We start from the raw sequence: 23693 nt of genomic DNA on the forward strand, positions 1-23693 counted from the left end.
CAAAAGTTAGATCAAACATATGTGTACAAAGTTATAATTAAAAGTTTCATTTGCATGTTCTTGAACTTTTAACTTTAGTTCAAGATAAATGAGGTCAAGGTTAACTAGTAACACTTTGACCATTATAACAAGAATCATGAAATTAAAAGTGTATGAAACGAAGAAGTAAACTAAATTTACAAGTAATAAGTTCATGGTTATTCATACTTTAAAGATTCAAGCCAAGGCTTTGATTCTTAAGAAAGTAAACCTCAAGTTTACAAACATGAATGCATGTATGATTTTTAGAACTTATGAACTTTAAATCTTTAAAACATCAATTGTAGAACCATAAACTAGAGAGTTTAGGTTCTTGCTTGTTCTTGAATAACAAGATAATATGAAGAACAAACTAGGGAGTTTGATTCTTTAAAACAACAAACAACTTCAAGAAGGTAATCAACAACAAGAACAAGTAATTAAACAATAACACAACCAAGTAAAAGAATGATGATGGTGGCGGTTTTAGATGAAGAGAAAGAAGAGAAAATAAATCTTGTTACTTACCAAGTAGAGAGAAGAATGTGAGAAAAATGAGAGCAAGTAAGAGTGTGTGTAAGAGTGGAGTGAATGCTAGTAATATGTAGTCAAAAAAAAACTTTGAATTCTCCCCCCCATGCCCACCAAGGTCACGGCCATATAGTCCTCCAATGGGGTGGTCAACATGCTAAATTCTTGCATGGGGTGTGGTGTTTGTGTGGAATGGGAAAAGGGGAATATATGGGGGAAAGATGACTAGCATGCTTGTAAGTAACTTGTCTTCCACCTACTTAATTATTCCAAGTGTCTTAAACTAACTATTTTATGTTTGAAAGTATTACTTACAAGTGTGATGGGCTAAATTAGTCCATTTAATATGTAGGGTGGGCTTATAAGCCTTATTCATGAGTCCATTAGCTTTGTCAAGCCCAAGTTCAAGTATTTAACAAATAAATCCAATTAAAGCCCAAGTAACTAACTAATCACCATAGTTAGTCAAAATGATTACTAAAACTAATCATGAATGTAAATAATATGTGAAAATATTATTCGTGTAAGTTTCGGGTGTCACAAAGACGTTTCGGGCATTAAAGAATCAAGTACGGGCAATCATGGCAACAAGTAAATGTAATAACATACATTCGTTTAAATCACACGTATTAATAATAATAATTACTAATAAATAAACGTTGGAAAATCCAGGGTCGTTACAGTAAGGTAGGCCACGAGATTTCAGTTCTACAAAGAGCGTTTCAAAACGATATGATAAAGTATATGCTTAACCGTGGGCACTTGGTAACTAACTTAACGTTTATACCCCCTGAAAGTACACTTGGCAAGTGCGTATGATTACGAAGTATTAATCACTCGTTAAATGCTAGCGCGACTAGCTCGAGTGGGGATGTCAAACCCTATGGATCCATATCTAAGATTCGCATTCACGGTTCAAAAACCAATGATTAAACGTTACCGAGCTAAAGGGAATGTTTGTGCCGTTGTATAACCCACACATATATAAGTTTTTAAGTACTCGTGCCTAGTATGTAAAACATAAAATGTGCATGTATTCTCAGTCCCAAATAGTTAAAGTAAAAAGGGATGCTATAACTCACAATGATAATGTAGTCGTAAAGTCGGTTCGGAAAAGGTGTGCAAGTAATCGGTCCGAAGGTCCTCAACCTAAGTCAAATAGTACTAAGTCAGTAAATCGTCCCAAAAGGTTTAAAAGCATGTAAATAAGGTCTTAAGGGTCATCATCATTCATCATCAAACAAAAGGCGTAAAGTAAGTTTCGTTCATGAAAGTAGTTTAAAACAAGGGCTGAGTTCGGTCAGTCACCACGGCCTCTACACCTACTGAAATAAGGTGAGACCAGTGGCCATGGCTCCGTATACAAGTCCTTTAAGTGTGGCAAAATTTACAGAAGCAAACTCGTCTTCGCTTGACCGTGGCGACGGTCTAAGTACGAGTAGGTCAGAAATTTCTGCACAACGTTAAAAGGACATAGTGACGATCGGAGGGCCATAAATCCTAAACCGTAACTCGGATTAAGATGAGTCCTATATGAAAAGTTATCTACACGAACTGAGATATCTGAAAATCAATGTTACAGTAACCCAGGTGTACTGGTCTGTTACAGAAACCAGAAAAACAGAAACTATAAACAGAAAACAGAAAAATAAATGGACATAGTGACGCTCGGAGGGCCATAGATTCTAAACCGTAACTCGGATTAAGACGAGTCTTATATGAAAATTTATCTACTCGAAAAGATCTATTTGAAAATAAAGGTCCCAGTAGGCCAGGTCTACTGGTCTGTTACAGAAACAGTAGGACAGAGGGCTGTAAACAGAAAACAGGAAGTTAAAAGTGAGTTCCGGTGGTCTTGGTGCTTGATGTTCATCATGGTTCTCATCCTTGATGCATATAGCTTCAAGTGTACAACTCATTGATGTGTTTGCATCATCTTAACCAAGATTTAACCATCATAACACTAGTGTAAGTCTATGATATGAAGCACAACTCACATAAGAGTTGTATGAAGTTTGATGAACCAAAGTTGCATCAAGATCATAGATTCAACACATGCATGAATTAGAAAAGTAATATTGTACTACAAACTTGAAAATAAACTAACTAATCAAGATCTTAAGTGGTTAGTTTGATCTTGAAGATCCAAGACCCAAAAGTTATTAAGTAAATTTTTATGTTCTTGAACCTTTTAAAGTTTATCTTTAGTTCAAGAAAAATGAGATCAAAGTTAACTTGTAACATTTGACCATCTACAACCAAAAATCACGATTTTAATACATGAACAAATGGAGAAATAACTAATTACACAAGTAGTAAGTTCATGGGTTTCATACTTTTAAAGATTCAAACCTAAGTCTCGATCTTTAAGGAAGTAAACTTTAAAGTTTACAACATGAGCTTCAAGTATGATTTTTACAACCATGAACTTACAATCTTTTAAAACAATAGAGGTAGAACATAAACTTGGGAGTTTTGTTCTTGCATGTTCTTGTTAACACAAGATAAATGAAGAATCAAAATAGAAAGTTTGCTTCTTAGTAATTTGTACGTAACAATAAGGAACTAGTAATCAAAACAACTACAAGTAAGTAACAATAACAAGAACAAGTAACAACAAGTAAATAATGATGATTAAAGGGATGTTGTGGTTCGGTTTTAGCAAGGAGAAAGAAGAGAGAATTGCTCATAATACTTACAAGAACTAGAGAGAAAAAGAGAGAAAATAGATGCAAGGTTGAAGTGTGAAAGGGTGAAGTGGAACAAGAGTTTATGTAGTCAAACTTGGAAACCAAAAACTTCCCTCCCCATGCCTTGTGGCCTTGATTTTCCACCACCAATGAGGGTGGGAGATGCCCACTACTACTTGCATGCTTATTGACTAAAAGGATGGTAATTAAGGGTGCTTGTATGGGAATGAGGTGCAAGTAAATGGTAAATAGATTTTTACTAAGTTTTTCATCTAGTTAAATCCTAAGGTAGTACTTACATGGGTGTTGGGCTAATTAAGTCCATTAAGGTGTAGGGTGGGCTTATAAGTCCATAACCATGAGTCCACAACATTTAGCAAGCCCAAGTTCAAGTAATTCACAAATTATTCCAACTAAAGCCCAAGTAGTTAACTAATAACCACAGTTAATCAAAATGATTAATAAAACTAATCATGAATGTAAATAATATTCTAAAAATATTATTCGTGTAATGTACGCGTGTCACAAGGACGTTTCGGGCATTAAAGAATCAAGTACGGGCAGTCATGGCAACATGTAAATGTAATAACATACATTCGTTTAATCACACGTATTAATAATAATAATTATTAATAAATAAATGTTGGAGAATCCAGGGTCGTTACAACAGAAACCGCAGTAAAACCAGAAAAATAGGCGCAGCAACTAAGGGGATTTGTGGCTGTTTTGATCACGCAAACAAGCAGGAAAACACAGCAGGTTGTTGGGTCTGTTTTGGTTCACGATAGCAGCAGGAAACAGCAGCAGGGAGTGGCGAATAATAGTGGGTTGAAGGGCTGTTTTTGGATTGCTAAAAGTAGCGAGATAGGGACTGTTTTGGTGAGGGTTTGAGTGTCGACTACAGCAGATGGTTTGGGGCTGTTGTAGTCGACTAGGATGATGATGATGTGTTGTAAACTGTCGACTAAAAAAAACATTGGGAGCTGCAGGTGTCGACTGGAATAAGAGGGAAAAAGCTGGAGAGATTAGTCGACTATTTTGCAGCAAAGGGAGTGGGTTTTGGATTATTTTGTGGTGTGCAGATTATGAAAACAACAAAGCCTTATATAGATGTGTTACAAGAGTTGTGATCTTATTAGGAGTCTAGGAACTTGGTAATCAAGAACTTGGATTAGGATTAGGATGCAAGTAATTAGGATTAGACTAGGATTTGGTTAACTTAATGATCAAGCTTATTTTCCTATTTCTTTTCTAATCAACCATACTAGCCGATTTTTATACATTACATATTTCTATTTTTTTTACACGGCACCTATATATATATATATATATATATATATATATATATATATATATATATATATATATATATATATATATATATATTTTATTATTATTATTATATATATATATATATATTTTATTATTATTATTAATATTACTAATATTAGGATTGCATTTTATTTAAATATTAGACCCTAACTTTATTAATTTACATTTACTTCTATTTAGTTTTAATATATATAATTGTATTTGTTATAAAGTTAATTATATATTATATATTACTTTAACTATTAACAAAAGTAATATAATTTACATATATATTCATAATGTTAATAATTTAATTAGCACTAGGGTTAAGGTTTATATTATTAATTTTATTATTAGGGTTAGGGCTTATAATATTAATAAACCTTTAGGGTTAGAATTTAGATTATTAATTACTATTAGGGTTTAGGGTTTCAGGTTTTTAATTACGAGCATTATTTATAAAGCATTTAATATGTCTTGATAACAACCCTAATGATGAGGCACAGAACAAGAAAACGAATCCCTAAGGGTAAATTAGTAAATTCAGAATGGAAAAAAGGGGGTTGTTATAGTTTGCGCATACATGATATGGAAGAATAGGAACAACAAAGTGTTTCGTGGCAAAAGTTGGAATACATTGGTTGCTTTTAACGAGGTTCAAGTTAAATCGTACGAGTGGATTTCTCTTCGTCTAAAAAAGAAGAAGATCGAGTGGTTATCGTGGTTAAATGATCCAAACGTTTATTTGAAATTAGTGTAATAGAATACAATGTATATAGTTTATTGGTTTGCTAGCTTTGAAACCAAGTGTCAGTGTTGTATTATAACCCTCTTATTTAGGTTATCATGTTGTAATTGTATTTGTGATTTAATAATATTTTTCTTGCTTTTTAAAAAAAAAAAATATATTTTTACTACAGTAAACAACGTACTTAATTAAAAAAAACGAGACTTAAACTTTACGTATAATGGAAGAAGAACAAATAAACGAGTAAATAAATTAAACTGAATCTTTTCAAACTACAAGAAAAACAAATATTTAAATAAATATTCTTAGTTAATATCTTCACTTTAAAAGACCAAAGATTACCGTGAGACCGTGAAAATAACAAGCCACGTAACCATGCGCCTATTTCATTTTATTTAATTTATATTTTAATTTTAATTTTCCACGGTTTATTTCGGCAGATAGTGATACTCACCCCCAACATTTTGTGAAACCCTAAATCCCTAAATCAATGTAAGAAGTTTCAAACATTTTTGGGGCAAATCCAATAAAGATCAGGAAATCCTTTGGCATTGGTTCATACACTCTCTGTATCCTTCTGTTCTCCCCTTCACTTACGCGCAAATTTGATTGTAAGTTTTCTTTCACCACCTGCTCTTCTTCAGTTATACTCCATTATTTATGCAAATATACGACTACTAAACTTATATCAATTTGTTGATAATTTCGTTTTTCTTAGACCATGTGTTACACTCGATTTAAAAATTGCAGTTTCAATTACCATATGCCATCATCAAATATTGATTTAAGCGTTACTTCTAACTAACTACATATTCCTTGTTACATATAAGAACTTTTACAGCTGCCTGTTTTGATTGTTAGTTCTAGTTATTACTGAAATATCGTATGAGTTATCTTAGGATGTATTCCTTCCTTAAAATTTGTTATCCATTTTCAAATACAGAGGGTATATCTCTGTGTGTATGGGTGCGCGCGTCCGCAGTGGCGGATCTAGGATTCGTAGTCACTGGTGTCACTAATTAAAAATACAAAAAAAAATTACACTATCCAGTGGTATCACTAGTTAAAAACTCAAAAAAAAAATCCAATGCATCGCGTATTTCAGTGATATCCCGTGCTACCACTGGAGTGTAAATAGGTCCGCCCTTGCGCGTCCGTGCATGTGCGTGATGAGGTTGTTCCGATATCGATTTTCACTCTTAATAAAAGTGAAGCAAGTTTTGGTGAAGCAGTAGTCACCATTTCAATATAAGTTGCTTACAAGCCATTCTTCATTATATCGAAAACCTCATGCCGAGTTGGGTTGACCCGTCAACACCATTCTGTGGGTTAACTTATAAATCGAAATTTGTTTTTCATGGCATATGTGAAGTAATTGATATAAACCAAATTGACTCATAATTTGATACTACTTTTTTATTCAATTGCAATATATCTATGTATAAAATACATATTTTGTCTGTATACGAGATATAACTAAAATATCTTTACGGTCTATGATAACATTTATAATTTGAATATGAATTCATTGGATTGCAGGGGAGAGTCAGTTATGGTTGCCTCTTTGGACTTGCAGGCTTTCATTTTGCGTGCTCGGGTGCTAAAGCTGTACAGGCAAGCTCTAAGAGTTGCCAAAAGAGCACCTGCTCCGAGTAAAGGTGAACATCTTTATGCAACTAAAGAATACGCTTGCTGTTTCATAATTGATTTAAGTGTGTTTATATGGTAGTTTCCCCAAAAGAGTAAAAAACAAAAGAGTACATGACCTTCAATTTTCAGTTGTTATGACCCGATTTGTTAATAAAAATGTTATTATGTTATCTTTTTTAGCTTTGGTAAATTATACTTGTTGTTTTTATTCTTATAAATATGATTTAACATAGTTTTAAACTTATCATAACTCACAGTTTTCTGGAAACAAATAATTTCATTTTTTCGTACCTATAGGCTATAGAGGTTCAGACTTGTAACTACTATGTTACCATTTGCCTAACCCGTTGTTGTTGCCCATTTTACCACCAATAGCGTGCAGACTGCAGCAGTCCCTTATTAGTTTCATTAGAGTATACAAGTTCCTTTGATGTTTCTAACCATTTAAAGAAATATTTGTAGGTGAGTTGATGCATACAATCAGACAGGAGATGGAGAACAACAGAGATTGCAATGACAAACAGAAAATTCGTTACTTGATCAGCGAGGGATTGGAGAGATTAAAGGGTTTAGATGAGATGCTCGATATGCAAGGCCATTAACTATTGAATCCAAGTCAACAACAAACTGAGCTCAAGACATAAAAAAGAGACTAAGAGAGTTAAACATCATTGCCATAGTTTTAGTGGAACTTTAGGAGTCATGTGTATGTGTTGTATTTTTGTGGTAATATATAATCAAACTTGCTCATAAACAAATGTCTTGATTATTTTCAAGCTATTTCAAGCTTCTAATCTTTCTTGAAATAAATGAGGTTATATCTTCATGGAGCTACTGAATCTAGTTTAGACTTTAATATCAGCACTAATAAGTAATGACCTCGAAAATATAACAGATATTCCAGCCTATGTTCCTCTTAGAATATCTATTCTTTTTTTAAGGTAAAAAATTCACAATATTGTGTTGCTTGTCATCCATTACTTTAAGAGAGAAAATATAACTCAGTAAGTAAAAGCACACTGATTGGTCTAGCTACTCGCCGGAGTTATGGTCTTCGATGCTGGATTCTCACTTTCCGGTCTCCTTTTGCTCGGAAATTCAGGTGGCGAACTTTTTTCATGGAGTTCTAGATTTTTGCTTCCGAAGGTTTGTCGTGTTTTGTTGTGGTTTCTGTCCTTGCAAACATCTTCGGCCAACGTTTTCTTCTCGTCTTGTGGTGTTTTCTGGTCGCTTTGTTTCTCGTCGGAATTGGGTCTTTTGAGCTCTCTGATTGGTCTATCTACTCGCCGGAGTTATGTTCTTCGATGCCGGATTCTCACTTTCCAGTCTCCTTTTGCTCGGATAATCAGGCGACGAACTTTTTTTAATGGATTTCTAGTTTTTTTTGCTTATGAAGGTTTGCCGTTTCTTCTTGTGGTTTCTGTCTTTGAAAACATCTTCGGCCGACGTTTCCTTCTCGGCTTGTGGTGTTTTCGGGTCACCTTGTTTCTCGTCAGATTTGGGTCTTTTGAGCTCTGATTGGTCTGTCTACTCGCCTAAGTTATATTCTTCGATGCCGGATTCTCACTTTCCGGTCTCCTTTTGCTCGGAAAATCAGACTGCAAACTCCTTTCATGGAGATCTGGTTTTTTGCTTGTGAAGGTTTGCCCTTTTTTGTTGTGGTTTCTGTTTGCAGGTGACGATGGGTGGTCGTCGGACCCTTTTTCTGGCCGGAAGTTTTTTACCGGCGGCTTCGGCTCTGGCCGTTTGTTATGTTTTTTTATTATTTTTTAAAGGTTAGTGTAGCCGTTATTTAAGTATCCTTTTGTTATACCCTTTATTGGCTAGTTGTTGGAATCTTTGTATCGGGTGTGCTTGCTGATCTTCAGATCAGTTTTTAATGTTATTGTTATTTTGAAAAAAAAAAAAAAAAAGCACACATTCATTAATTATAAACCACTTTTTAATAATTTCTTTAGTTCAATACCAAAAAATGGCATAAGCAATTGGGGAGATCCTTGCCACAGGATTACAAATCCGACTACTCAAATATTCAAATCCGTCAACTAAACATGCCTTTCGAACCTAGCTACAATGTTTAACTGCAAAATACATCAAGACGACCAATATGTTCTTAATCTATACAACTGATGGCTAAATCATGAATAATGCAGCCACTTTTTTTTAACAACTCCCTCAAGAACACCGTTATCGAATTCATGTTCCAGGGTTGAAGGGTCAACATGTGCACCCAACTTGAAGGAAACTGAGAAATCGCCTGGTGGGCAAAAATTTTGTGTGTGCATCTCAAACACCATGTTGTGGGCGAGAATCTTCTTCTCCCCTGTGCTTGTCACTCCGTTGACAGTGACAACTCCATCCATTTGTAAATCACATTTAAACGCTGCAGATTGAATATTGTAATACAAACAAATCAATCATTTGTAACTTAAGTGACTTGTAATTTTAAACATGTTGCTATAGAACTATGTTAATCTAAGAGATTACAATTGTTCATTTTTCACTAGAAAAAAAATGCATAGTTTATCAGCTTAACGCTCCTCTATGATGTCCACTGGTAAATTAATGTAGGTGAGTGTATAATTTGGAATTTAAGTATGATTCATTAATCATGATATCATTGTTTTATGTCACATTTGTTCACATTTGTTATAATTTTCATATACCTTTAGAAATGATTGTTCATCTTTTTTGGGGTAAAGAAATGACTTTTATTATTAAGTTCAACTTCTACATATTTATATATATATATATATATATATATATATATATATATATATATATATATATATATATATATATATATATATATAGGAGTCATCAACTATACCTTTATAAACTAACGAGCTTTTTGAGGTGAACTCAAGCTGAGCTCAACTCGTTTGCAGCCTTAGTCTTTGTGTTGACTAAAATTTTTAAGAAAGCATAAGAATATGAGATCAAGTATAAATCACAATTTAAAATATTGAGGGCAGACTGATACTTACTTTCATCCTTCTTGACACCTGGCAGAGCAACACGAAAAAGATAACCGTCATTCGATTCTGAAATATCAAGTGAACCGATAAGTGGTCCCACTGAAGCAGCAGCACTCCCAGAGACCACTATTCCATTTTTTGCGACCGATAAAATGTCGTCCAGTTCTTTAACAGTGGCTCCTTGAGGCAGATAAACCATTGCTGGCTCATACTTCAGAGGCACGTTCACTTCGTTCTGCTGTGCCATATCGGAATCAAAACAATCTAGAGATGGGCCATTGTACGAGACACAGTTAATAGGTGCTACATCAATTGCAGGTTGATCATCAAAAGATTGGTGAGATCTGAAATTCACAAGAGAATGGTATAAAAAAATTGGATTAGTTTATCAAATACAATATTCAACCACTACATATAGAGAAAATTACCCACATAGACAGTCAACGGACCCATTTACGTTTCATAAACTAAGGCACATGGCTCAATGCTCCCGGAATATTTTATAATTGTAAGGGTGTGTTTGTTTACCTCTTAATCGAATGGTTCAGCGCTGAATGTTGAACTATTCAACATTCAACGCGTTTGTTTCTGACCTCTGAATGACATATAATGTTGAATGGTTCAGCATTCAGTGTTGAACCATTCAAAGTTGAAAAACCCTCTTAACCATTAAGCACCCAATTTTTCTGTAATATCTTATTCAAATAATGTCCATAAAACTTAACAAACAAGTATATTAAATCTTTTTATTCATGTAACACGTTATAGAGATAATTTTACCCAATTCATATTGTTTATTCAAAATGATTATCAAACAGTTTTTTTCATTCAGAACCAAGTTTATTCAGAGACTCTGAATCATTCAGATTATGAACATTCAACGCTAAATCATTCAGTTTTATCAAACCCAGCCTAAGACGTCCTACAAGGTTTTATTAGGCAATTATAAGTTTCGAATCCGAATTCGGCGCGATTGATATTTATAACTTCTAAACTACCCGTTTTGACAAGATACACTACCCGCCCATTTTGCCACGTCTACTCAAAATCCTAACATTAACATCAGAGACTAGTAACTAAACGATCTCATAAAAGATTGATAGTTTAAACATGGTTTAGTAAGGACGGTACACTGGTTCATTTTGATACTTGAAAGCATCAAGTAAACTGAACTCATTACTCATGTAAAGATTCCATATTGCATGTTGCCACACAACATCTACAATTAATAATTAAATAACGCAAAACAATTATTAACAATATTTTTATCACTAAACATGTAAAGATTCAACGGCGAATAATTTTAAGCTCAGCGGAAGTGAAAGGAAAGCAACTTAATCTTCTATTTAAAAAAAAAAAAAAAAAAAACTGACAGCCAGAAAAGGAACATAATATTGAAAACAATATCAAAACACTACAGAAATTAGCATCTTATTTTAAATTATAAAGCATCGTAGCAAGTAACTTTAGTCTTTTTGATAAAAAATTTAAAAAAAAAAAACAAAATAAAATAAAAAAGGAAAAAACTTATTTCAACAACTGTAGATACAAAACAACATTAAAAATTTTCACAATGAACAGGGTCCATGCCAAAACAATAATTAGGGTTTTATGATTTAAACCCATAGAAAACGGAGATTCTGAAAACATGTATGAAGCTCGTAAATAGGTTGAAGAAGAACATACCCATTGGGAGCAGCCATGAGAGACGCAATTGAAGAGTGAACGAGGGTTTTTGAGATTTTGAATTTTCTTGAACGAGGGTGGACTTTAAAGCGGAAGTAATCAGTTAGGGTGTTCCAGAGTTGTTTTTTAAACGAATGGAAAGGGTTTGGAAAGATTGAATTCAATCATTCCTCTTCATTCACCTCCCTTCCATTTCATTTCTTTCTCAACAAAATTTCTGGAACAAAGCCTTACTGTGGAAACGAACGCTCGACATTTTCATGTGATTTTTCATGGCACGTGCGACACATGTGAGGGTACAAACGTCAATTTAATTTTTCCGTTTCAAATTTTAGTTTCGCTTTTCAATTTTCATATTTACATTTCACTAATTTTACTATCGCGGTTCAGTTTTATTCTATAAACCCTTGTTCACTCAGCCACTTAATGGTGGAAACGTGAGACGGGGTCAAGACGGTCGGGTTGAAAAAAGGTCAAGACGTTCGAGACGTGATCGAGACAGGGGGTCGAGACGCACGTTGACCAAAGTTGATTTTTAAATATATAAGTATATATATATGTATATATGTATACATAGTTTAAAGTTAAAAACTTTAATTGACTGATTGTACCAATTATCGCTATCACCCTTAATTTAATGCAAAAAGTTTAAACTAAAATACGAAAAATATGACTAATTTTACCGACTATCTAATTTTTTCGAATTTTGAAAGACTTTAACCCGATTTTTTTCAACTTTGTCCCGAATTTTGACCGTTGACTGTCATATTAGACGGTTTTCTTAGAGACGAGACGGGGAAGTCACCAAACCGTCGCAACGGCTTGAGACGGGGTCTTTTGCAACAGTGGGTGGAAATGAACGATATACATCAATGAAATAGTGGATATGCATCGAATAACTCGTAAATGGTGGATATAGACGATCTAAATGGAGAGTACTTGATATGTATGTGAATATGAATTGAAGAACTAAAATTTAAATATATTAAATGGATATGAATGTGTAAAAATTTAAATTTGTATTATGTCATTATCTTATCCATATGGACCATATCTATCTACATGTATAATATAAGGTGAAATAAATGAACGGCCTGATTTCAAGACAAAACAATTGAATTAATACATACTCACACTAAAGACGCATAACCATGCAATAGACTTACATCCATTCGAGAGACTCATACTCACACCACAGACATGTGTTGTTTACTTTGTTTTCTGAATTTGTCCTTGTTTTCATTTTTGACTATTATTCTGAATGAGTGTGTGATTTCATGTCTTCTGAAAATAGACTAATTTTTAAATTCAGTAACATTTTAAGTGACAAATAAACAACAATGTTACTTATAAACTAAGAGTTTTACAGCAACAACCCATTAAGTGGTAAGTAAGGTCCTAAGACTCAAACCCACACTATAAAGGGACAAAGTCTAGCTTCGAAAGTAAGTAGGCTAACAAACTGAGATTGGATCGAATTCTATTAATACTTATATCCTTTTAATTGAACAAAAGTTAAACTAGTATTTATGACATCATATGATCCATAATCATAAAATATTAGGTTAAAATATACAGACGACCTAATTTTGAGATAAAAAAATGAATAATACAACTGAAAGTAAAAACTCAGAATCACACAACAGACTCACACCTACACGAAAGACATGCACTCACACCACAAACTCACACTCAAACGCATACCATAAAGAGACAAATGATAACTTCGAAAGTAGGTATGTTAGGGAGATGCTCAAACCAGAGTTGGATCGAATTTCTTTAAGACTTCGACCCTTTTTAATGAACAAACTTAAAATTAATGTTATAACATCGTCTAACACATATCCATAAATAATAGGTGAATACATATGAACCATCTAATTTTGAGAAGAAAAAAAACAATTGAATTGATACATACTTACACTAAATACTCACAATCACATAATAGATTCATACCAACACGGAAGATTTACACTCACACCATATAGTTAGACTCGAACCCACACCACATACTCAAACCCACACCAGATATATCACATTAAAATTTCAAACTCACATCAATGGTTGATAATCACACAGGTCAAAATAAGTTCTTTCGATTTCTTTTTTTAATTTTCTCAACGCTACTCCAACTTTCATAGTTTTTTTTTTTATTATCAGCAACCCCATTTATTTATAGTAAATTATACTCATAATTCTTATTCTTACGTTTTACATTATATTACATTAACCATCCACATCTTATAAAAATCACTCCGATATTCTCTACGATTTTCATGAAATTTTTAGAAATTGTACTTATCTATTTAATCGGTTGTTTTTGACTTACTTAAAAGTATTTGGGTGGTGTTTAAGAGTCTAATTTATCTTTATATTTTTATTTTATTTATCTATAACATAACATTTATAATTTATTATATTTATTTATTTACTTTTTGTTCTATCTACTTTCTTTCTTTGCAATGCCCTACGACCTGATACACCCACGAATCGGTTCCCTGATCAGCCGCAATAAAAACAGTCGACGTAATATCTTTCTTCACCGCCAGGAGGGATTGCTAGGTCACAGAATCAGCAAGCGGTATCCAACGCATACTTCATTTTCAGGTAATTATGTAATAAACCCTTTTTTTGTTTTTTTTTTTTTTTTTTTAATTTCAAACGAAACCTTAACATCGTATTACATTAGGCGATCGAAAAGCATTCAATACGTATTTTGAACTATACGCAGACCCAATTTCATCAGATAAGTATTAGTACTTAGGGTGCGTTTGATAAAACTGAATGATTTAGCACATGGTTCAGAATCTGAATGATTCAAAGCCTGTTAATAAAGTTTGTTCCGAATGAAAATAAGCTGTTTGATAATCATTTAGAATGAACGATATAAATTGAGTAAAATTACCTTATCAAAGTGTAACATGAATAAAATATTCAATATATTTGTTATTTAAGTATTCAGGATAAGATTTGAGAAGAAAATTACAGAAAATTTAAGCTCTTAATGGTTTAGAGAATGTTTCATCTCTGAATGGTTCAGCACTGAATTCTGAACCATTCAGCACCATATGTCATTCAAAGGTCAGAAACAAACGCACTGAATGCTGAATGGTTCAGCATTCAACACTGAACCATTCCATTAAGAGGCGAACAAATGCACCCTTAACTAAAATAATAACGATAAGCACTTTGCCTTTAAGTAACGGTCTTACATACAATAAGACCTTAACTAGTGTATTGATATCTGATGAAACTGGGTCTGCGTATAGTATATCCTTTAAGTAATAGTACTTAACTGTATATACGATAAGCACTTTGCCTTTTCAAATGGGAAAATTAAGATCCTTAAAGGATATAATTCTTCAAAAGTATTACATTAGGCGATCGAAAAGCATTGGAGGACGGCCAAGCTGGTTATAGTGGATAAAGTAATTGTAGTTCATTTTAAATATGACACATGTGCATAAGTGGTAAAATGGGTTGTTCAGTTAGGTAAATGGTCAATGTCTCGAGGGAAGTATCTGTGTGAGCTGGTTCAATCCACACACACCTTTTCATTTCCTTTTAAATTTCCATCGAAGAAATAGCTATTGCTACGAATATGATCATAAAATATACATCTTTCACGATGATAATCTAAGTTGAATTGTGCAATATATAGGAGACTGTGTGCATATTGTACTTTCACGATTTTGATCTATTCCCTATTTAGCATTTTCTTCAAGTTGTTTGTTTGCTATAAATATTCATAAATTTATACCTGGCAAATGGGTCAGGTTGGGTCGGTTTGGGTAACGGGTCAAAACGGTTTTGGGTTGAAATGGGTCATGGGTCAAATGGGTAAAATTTTAAACGGGTCAGTCTGGGTCGGTTTGGGTAACATGTCGAAACGGGTAATGGGTCAGATGGGTCAAATAGGTCCAAACTGGTCAGAACTGGTCATATATGATAACTCATGACATGTCAGAAAGGATGCTAAGGATGCTATTAGAGCACTCTTAACGGTTTATTCTTGCTCCCGTCGTTGGGCGCGTTTTTTAACGGCGCCGATATTAGCGGCCCGTCATGCCTTCCGCCGTCGCACCCCGTACTCGTTTTTTTCGTTGCATGACAATTTCATTCACGGGTTATGCTACTGTTAATCGAACGTTACAACGGTTAAACATTTGAACGTTTGAAACTTGCTATATATACATGTATATGAAGGCAGTATACTCCACTGTCACTGCAATTCTCAAACATAAACACACACTGCCATTCTAAAACATAAAAACACACACTGCCATTCTCAAAAATACAAACACATACGATGGTGCGTTTAACTTTCTCGATGGACGTATGGTACGCGGGAGAGCTGAGTGAAGATTGGAGGTTGTACCTTGACGGGCGATGTAAGTCGTTCGAGAATCTCGATATCACCTACTGGGACACGGAGCGTTTGTTCGACTACATACGCGATAATGTTGGCTTCGAGGCCTCGGATTTTGCTTACTGTGATCCAGAAACCGATAAGTTCGAGTTTAGCACGACCGAAAAAGAATGGCATGAAATTGTCGGGAGAGCCAAACTCAAATGCAACCGAATCGAGTTGTATTGTATTGGTATTTGGACCCGAAAATTCTGCGTTCGACCTCATCCTCACTGCCCGCACAATAATTGCGATTCGGGACACGTGAGTGACGACACGATCGGGTCGTATTGAACTTTTTTTTTTTGGCATTTTTAGGAATTTGTAATGTTTTTTTTTAGGAATCGGTAATGTTTTTATTTTTTATTTTTAGGAATTTGTAATGTTTTATTTTTATTTTTAGGAATTTGTAATGTTTTTTATTTTTTTATTTTTAGGAATTTGTAATGTTGTTTTTTTTAGGACATTGTAATATTTTTTTTATTAATAAAATGTTTATTTTTAGGATTTTAAATGTTATATATAAGTTAATAATATATAAGTTTAATATAAAAATAGAGGTGGGACCAAGTGATGGGTACGTCATGAATGTTAGCAGTTTAGTGGTTGGTTAGTGATGGAAAGTAAGTGTTGATGTGGCGCTGATGTGGCAGTCAGTTATCCCATGACGGAACGTCATGGTTAAGAGTGGCCTTAACAAGCTCAATAAAATAATTGAAGATTCATGGAAAGCTGTAAATGAGGTGTTAGAAAATGGGGTGTCATAAATGGGTCAAATAGGTCCAAACTGTTCATATTCTTTTACATTTGACCCATTCACAAGACCCATTAGACCCATCGCTTAGGATTTGATAACCAGTTGACCAGTATTTTTATATTTTGTATAAGAGCTAATAGGTAGAAAAAAAACTCATTGGACCTTTTTTTAAGTTTTGGTTTACATTGCCAGACCCAATTGACCCGAAAGCTTAACCCATATGACTCAAATTTGAGACCGATAATACATAACCTAAGTCATGTCCTCTTAACAGGTTGAACTTGAAAGCAAAGAAATTGGATCAAACAGAGAGGTTTCAAATACAAGGATATGACGGCTCTAAACGATGTCACTACATCACTGAACAAACTGCATTTGGCCAACATAAATGAATGGAAACAAAAAGACATGGAAGTTGACCATATAAGGGCACCTGCAGAAGCTGAGTTTATTGATGACATGGACGTAAAGATGTCGGACGGAGAAAGGAAAATGTACGAAATATATGTTGAATGCTGTTCGGATGATGTTGATAAGGCAATGGAAGTTTACTTGAACATTATGAGTGATGTGGTTGGTGGGCCCGAGAACGCGATATCAGTACTAGTAAAAAACATACATGATATTAATTGCTTCTTGGTCACTCTTACGAGAGCCGAGTTAGAGAAACTTGTGGAACTAGACAATGAACAAATTCGGGGAATCTACCCTCCTTACAAACCTATTTGATCGAACGACGAAGGTAATTTTCGGGGTCTAGATGACTACAGGTATTTTTTGATTTGTTTTTCCTACAGATTTTATTAGAGGTGATATAACAGATGGATGGATGAATCAACCAGCAACATTTGTCACGTTGAATATTAATTTAATCTCTTGTAGAAATTGAAAACCTATTACAATGATGATCTAGATCTAAATATACTAAAAAAGATTTGGTCTGGTTAATATTAGCAATCCTTTACTATTTAACTAAAACAAATTTTAACCCAAATCGACTCATTTTTAGGTAAATGGGTTGACATTGCCACCTTTAGCATTATTGTGACTATTGCATGTTTAACACTAACACACTTTTCTTTACTTTTTTCTCAACAAATTCATAGCTCTTATTACTGTCATTGTTTTGACAAGCTGCCAGGTGCTTTTACTTGTTATGTGGATAGTTAGGGTGATGATGAATGTATGATAGTATCTCATTCTCACTTTGCATTCAAGTTAGTTGATCTTGTACCAAGTTTCGCACGTTTTATAATTGTCGTAGATGCATATAAAATTGGTTATTAATTTTCATGAAAGTTAATCATATGACTTATTCTGGGTGATTTGCATCATGTTCTATGCGAGAACGAGTCTTGCCTAAAAAAATGGTACGCTTTTGGAGAAGTCTAAACTATCTATTAGCTTGCTAAGAGTTATCATCATGATGTGAACAAGTTATCTATTGATTTCAGATTTAGAAAATACCCAATAATCTATACATTGATTCAGCTTAACTGCTATTATCTAGTGTCCAAATGCTATATGCGATTTGTGTTGGTAATGCATGACAAGAGACAATTGCCAATGGTTTTTTTTTCGGGTGATGATATATACACAACCAATTTTTACACATACACAACCAAACATGTTTTACAGTGTTGTACAGTACAACACTGTAAAGCATGTTTGGTTGTGTATTTGTACCTTTTTTTTCTCATAAAATGTTCACTGTGAGTTGATGCATTGGGTAGTGAAATGCAGTATTTTAGTTTTTGTTATGGAAACACTTTCGATACAATTGTGATTGTTGTAAGACATTGTCACGAGCATGGAATGGAATTGAGTCATGCTTGATGCGAGATGACTCTCGGCTAGCTTCTTGGGAAACAATTGTGTGTTGTGCTTGAACAACACCTATATGCGAATAATTGTCAAACGAATATGTATATATATATATATATATATATATATATATATATATATATATATATATAAAACATTAACCAATTAGTTTACATCGATATTGTAATATGCCTTTTAAGATAATAAATGAATTTCATTATTTACTTGATCCATATTTGATTTACTTAATTGTATTATCGTATTATTGTTGTTATTGAATATTGAATTATTATTATTATATTATGTGTTTAGTGTATGTTAAATTTGTTGGCTCTATTAATCGAGTCAACAGCAAGTGTCGAGCCTAAATTGAATTCCAGGCAGGATTTAAACTCATTGAAGTTTGATTCTACCATTTTTATGACGTCTCATTTTTTAATAATAGTTTATTATTATTTTAAAAAATTGTTCCTACCTTTAGGCTGGAGGTCTCCTTTTGGAAGCAATCTATCTATCCATAGAACATTGAGAGGGATGATTTTCTCTACTCTAGGGAGTGTTTCGTTTCGGGTGGAGAAATGATTTGTCTTTATTCTAGGATAAGAGAAGCATTGTCTACATCTAACTCCCCCATACCTACCATATGCGGGATTGAGTTTTGTAGTAGTTGTATGTTAAATTTGATTTGATGTCAACTAGGAAGATATTAAAGTCAAATGATTATTGCTAGCTATATCTTACTTCGAATTTGTTTTGAAATAGTATTATTAGGAAATAACTTTACAAAACTAGGAATTTTGATTTGGATTTTACAAAACCAGTATAACTGGATTTTAAAAAGCCGGTTTGTCACGTGTCAACCAAAAACCGGTGTTTCAAACGTCGGCTTGTCCACAAAATGACGACCAAACACTTTTTGCCACCCCGTGCCCTAAAGCGGCTTTTCAAACGCTGGTTCGCAGGCTTTTCTTTTGTAATACTGGAACCGGCCTTTAGAAAGCTGGTTTCCAGTGCAATAATATAACTTAAAATGTTAACGGAAACTCTGTCTTATCATGATCAGATTTCTTACATTTTTACTTCTATTTATACCACCATTATCTTCAATCCAATAACAACATCACAAACAACACAATTAAATGTCAAACACATCAAACTGATGTTTATACATCAACAAAATGTCCAATTTTGAAAATGATGGATAGGAATACTTTCTGGATGTCGATGAGACTGTAGCGACCCGACCAAATCATGTTTGACGGCGCCGTCTACTTAGGTCCCGTTACGTGGTCATAAGTCTTTAAAACAACGTTTGACCAAAAATATGTCGCATTTATTTCAAAAGTAAAGATGTTTCAAGGTTTACAAAGTAGTTCGACAACTAGATACATAACAAAGTTTAAAGTACAATTGAAACATATGCGACACAATTTAAAAGTAGCCAAAAGACGCTCCACGTATGCATGTATACTCGATATCCAAGCAAAGCATCAAAAGTAATGAGCGGAAGCATGTATCACAAAACGTTCAAGGACCTGAGAAAAACATAGAATCTGTCAACGAAAACGTTGGTGAAATCATAGGTTTAAGTAAGTAAGTACAAATGAACCACAAGATTTGTAACATTGATATAATAGTAATACATTCCAAAAGTTTGTTTCACGAGCACCCAATTATCAATGCTTAACTTTCCTTCCATAGAACCCCATCACAATAGTGTTAGAACATACACTGTTTCACGAAAATATATTTCATTCGTAAACGGTAGCGAACCGTTTGAATGAGGGTTTGTCAAACCCATATGGATCCATACAACATAAGTTCTCGCTTACACCCGGCAAGTGTAACTAATGATAATCGAATTGAGGATTTTGTTCTAAACTCGTATGTAGAATGTTTGTTTTCCTGTACTTGTGTTCACTTAGTAAAAGAAATGTTTATGTTTTCTCATCCCAAATGTAAGTTCAAAAAGAGTAAAAGTGGGACTATGATCTCACCTTGAGTGCACGTATGAAAAGTACTTCACAAAGTAACGTGTGCGAAGGATAATGCTAGTCTTGACCTAAACAAATAGGTCGTATCAATAACGGTAAACACGATAGGTCAAAGATGTTCAATTAGTCCTACGGCTCATTACGACTCGATTATGTAGCATGTGAAATCAAATTGTCAAGTTTCATGCAAGATACAAGTATATAAACAAGTTAGGAAGGTTGCATAAACATTTGGTTAAGTTTGACAAAAAGTCAAACTTTGGTCGGTCAAAGTCAACGAAAAAGTCAACACGTTCGGGTCGGGTCCCGAACTATTTTTCTGAGGTTTTTAATCATGTATGAGCATGTTAGAACAAGTTACGTGTGAATCGGAGGTGCGTAGCATAGCAAACATTATTCGAAAATTGACAAAGTTGGACAGACCACTTTGGCGCGCCGCGCGGGTATATGGCGCGCCGCGCCATTACCTGTACAGAGAAATCTGGCAGTTTTTAAGTTTTATGCACGAACCTAACTTCAAACAATCACCATTTATGACCCGCAAACAACCAAAACATGTATCTTATATCATCGGAAAGGTATTTTGACAAGGAAAACAACTAAACACATTTCAACAATCACATTTACTTTTACAACAACCAAAATCACATTCAAGGCTCCTCATTAAATGCATTCAAGTTCATAAATGAAATTTGATGATTCGGCAACCAATTTACATGAATGATATGCCGTTTCAAAGGTGATCAAGCATACAATACAACCTAACACTTACAAATAACATTTCATGTCATTCAAAGCATTAAATGTTCACATTAAATTCTATCAAACCCTAACCAACAACATCAAAATCACTAATCATGTTTATGAAGTTTTCTAAAACAACCTACACATCAAATTGAAGCTAGTGATACTAGGAACACATTTAATACATGCATTTATCACTTTTAACAACATTCAAACAACCAAATCACCAAATCAAACACACCAAAGTTCATATTCAAACTAGTTACTTCAAATAACGAAATCGAACATATAAATCATATATTCATGTTAGACTTGAGCCATAGACACTAATTAACAACTTTATAAGTTAAAAACATCAAGAACACAAAATCTAGTGATTTTAGAAAGTTACCCAAACTTGATGAAATCGGTATGGAATCGAAGAGGAAGATGAGAGGATTCCGAATATGCAATTTGTTTAGATGGATGCTTGCTCGATTTGATTTGGATGATGAATCCTTGAAGTGGTGTTTGAGAGATTTGGTGAAAGTGTTAGAGAAAAAGGAAAAAGAAAAAGAATTAATGAATGGATGAGAGTGAAGGGTTGACTAGTTGACCTAGTCACCTCTTTGCTCTCTTGGCAACAATGGTCCCTCTAGTTCGGTTGCGGGTGCGTGAATTACCTAAACGAGATATTTTAAAACGCATATTAACGAGGGATGTCATAATCATATAACGGACTTTAAATAGTTAAACGGAAAAGTAAACGGAAAAAGGCGGGATGTTACATTACCTACTCCTTAAAAGAAATTTCGTCCCGAAATTTAAGTAGGTGTAGTAGTTGTTGTTTCTTCCTCGAAATTTTACGTTTCCGGAATCGGGAATAAGTGAGGGTATTTCTTTTGCATTTGATCTTGCCTTTTCCAAGTAAACTCGGGTCCTCTTTTGGCATTCCAACGAACCTTGACAATCGGGATTCGGCTTTGTTTCAATGTCTTGACGGAGGTGTCCACAATTTCAACCGGTTCCTCCACAAAATGAAGTTTGTCATCAATAGTAAGTTCTTCGAGAGGGATGACGATATCGGGTTCGGCAAGACACTTTTTCAAGTTAGATACATGGAAGGTAGGATGAACGGAGTTCAATTGAGGCGGAAGATCTAAACGATAAGCAACGGTTCCAATACGCTCCAAAATTTCGAAAGGACCAATATACTGCGGATTTAGCTTCCCGCGTTTCCCAAAACGAATTACACCTTTCCAAGGTGCGACTTTTAACATTACTCGGTCACCGACTTGAAATTCGAGGTCGTTGCGTCGTTTGTCGGTATAACTCTTTTGACGACTCCGGGCCGTCCTAAGCCTATCTCGGATTTGAACGATCTTCTCGGTTGTTTCTTGAATAAGTTCGGGACCGGTGATTTGTTTGTCGCCTACTTCGGCCCAACAAAGAGGAGAACGACATTTTCGGCCATATAATGCTTCGAATGGTGCAGCGTTAATACTCGCGTGATAACTATTGTTGTAGGAGAATTCGGCGAGAGGCAAGTGCTTATCCCAAGCTTTTCCAAAGTCGACAACGCAAGCTCGTAGCATGTCTTCCAAGGTTTGAATTGTGCGTTCGCTTTGTCCGTCGGTTTGTGGAAGATATGCGGTGCTCATGTCTAAACGCGTTCCCAATGCTTCTTGCAAAGTACGCCAAAATCTAGAAACGAAACGGCCATCTCGGTCGGAGATAATCGATAAAGGTACACCGTGTCGGGCTACGATCTCCTTAATGTAAAGTTGTGCAAGTTTCTCCATTTTGTCCGTTTCTTTCATGGCAAGGAAGTGTGCGGATTTGGTGAGACGGTCAACAATAACCCAAATGGTATCATAACCGCCCGTCGTTTTTGGTAGCTTGGTGATAAAATCCATCGTTATCCTTTCCCACTTCCATTGCGGGATCTCGGGTTGTTGAAGTAGTCCGGACGGTCTTTGGTGTTCGGCTTTGACTTTGGAACATGTCAAACACTTGGAAACATAAGTAGCTACGTCCCTTTTGATGTTCGGCCACCAATATAGTTGTTTAAGGTCGTGGTACATCTTATTGGCACCGGGGTGAATCGAGTATCGTGACTGATATCGCGTATTTTATACACATTTTCATTGGCGATATCGGTACATTTTGGTCCATTTGGATACGATTTGGCGGTTATATTGATAATATTGAGTTGTTCGAAGTTTGACGAGCTAATTATTAGAAAGTGGTGTTTTATGAAGTTTATGGGGCATTTTGTTGGATTGTTATTCCTAATGGTGCACCGAGGATGGAAACGTTAAGTAATTAGCAGGTATATTGGGTTTTTAGATGATTCAAGATAAGAAAGTGTGTAA

The 23693-nt window shown here is 34.5% G+C and overlaps 3 protein-coding genes across 3 annotated transcripts in view; 2 read left to right on the forward strand and 1 right to left on the reverse strand.

The window, feature by feature from the left end:
* The first annotated feature begins 5736 nt into the window (after nt 1-5736).
* On the forward strand, nt 5737-7753 carry LOC139858538 (uncharacterized). Its single transcript, XM_071847378.1, has 3 exons — nt 5737-5909; nt 6838-6956; nt 7411-7753. Exons 2-3 carry the CDS (start codon nt 6851-6853, stop codon nt 7548-7550), a joined length of 246 nt encoding a protein of 81 aa, XP_071703479.1. The 5' UTR covers nt 5737-5909; nt 6838-6850; the 3' UTR covers nt 7551-7753.
* Nucleotides 7754-8889: 1136 nt separating this feature from the next.
* On the reverse strand, nt 8890-11731 carry LOC139858549 (alpha-crystallin domain-containing protein 22.3-like). The gene is made up of 3 exons (XM_071847387.1): nt 11613-11731; nt 9936-10270; nt 8890-9331 (listed from the first exon to the last, which is right to left on the reverse strand). The coding sequence occupies exons 1-3, from the start codon at nt 11627-11629 to the stop codon at nt 9087-9089; spliced, it is 597 nt and encodes a 198-aa protein (XP_071703488.1). The 5' UTR covers nt 11630-11731; the 3' UTR covers nt 8890-9086.
* Nucleotides 11732-14080: 2349 nt separating this feature from the next.
* The window catches only part of LOC139858559 (germacrene A synthase short form-like), a 37182-nt gene continuing 27569 nt past the window's right edge, over nt 14081-23693 (forward strand). Inside the window, exons 1-2 of the mRNA XM_071847402.1 lie at nt 14081-14219; nt 17052-17519. Coding sequence (XP_071703503.1) covers nt 17463-17519 — 57 coding nt within the window. The 5' untranslated portion in view covers nt 14081-14219; nt 17052-17462. The remainder of the gene's footprint in view (nt 14220-17051; nt 17520-23693) is intronic.

This window comes from Rutidosis leptorrhynchoides, chromosome 1 (genome assembly GCF_046630445.1).
Source record: "Rutidosis leptorrhynchoides isolate AG116_Rl617_1_P2 chromosome 1, CSIRO_AGI_Rlap_v1, whole genome shotgun sequence".
NCBI lineage: Eukaryota > Viridiplantae > Streptophyta > Magnoliopsida > Asterales > Asteraceae > Rutidosis > Rutidosis leptorrhynchoides.

Coding starts and splice junctions, on each gene's coding strand:
- LOC139858538 (XM_071847378.1), top strand. CDS start 6,851: ATGGTTGCCTCTTTGGACTTGCAGGCTTTCATTTTGCGTGCTCGGGTG. Junction 6,957..7,410: donor AGCACCTGCTCCGAGTAAAG/GTGAACATCTTT, acceptor AAATATTTGTAG/GTGAGTTGATGCATACAATC.
- LOC139858549 (XM_071847387.1), bottom strand. Junction 9,332..9,935: donor AGGTGTCAAGAAGGATGAAA/GTAAGTATCAGT, acceptor TTCAATCTGCAG/CGTTTAAATGTGATTTACAA.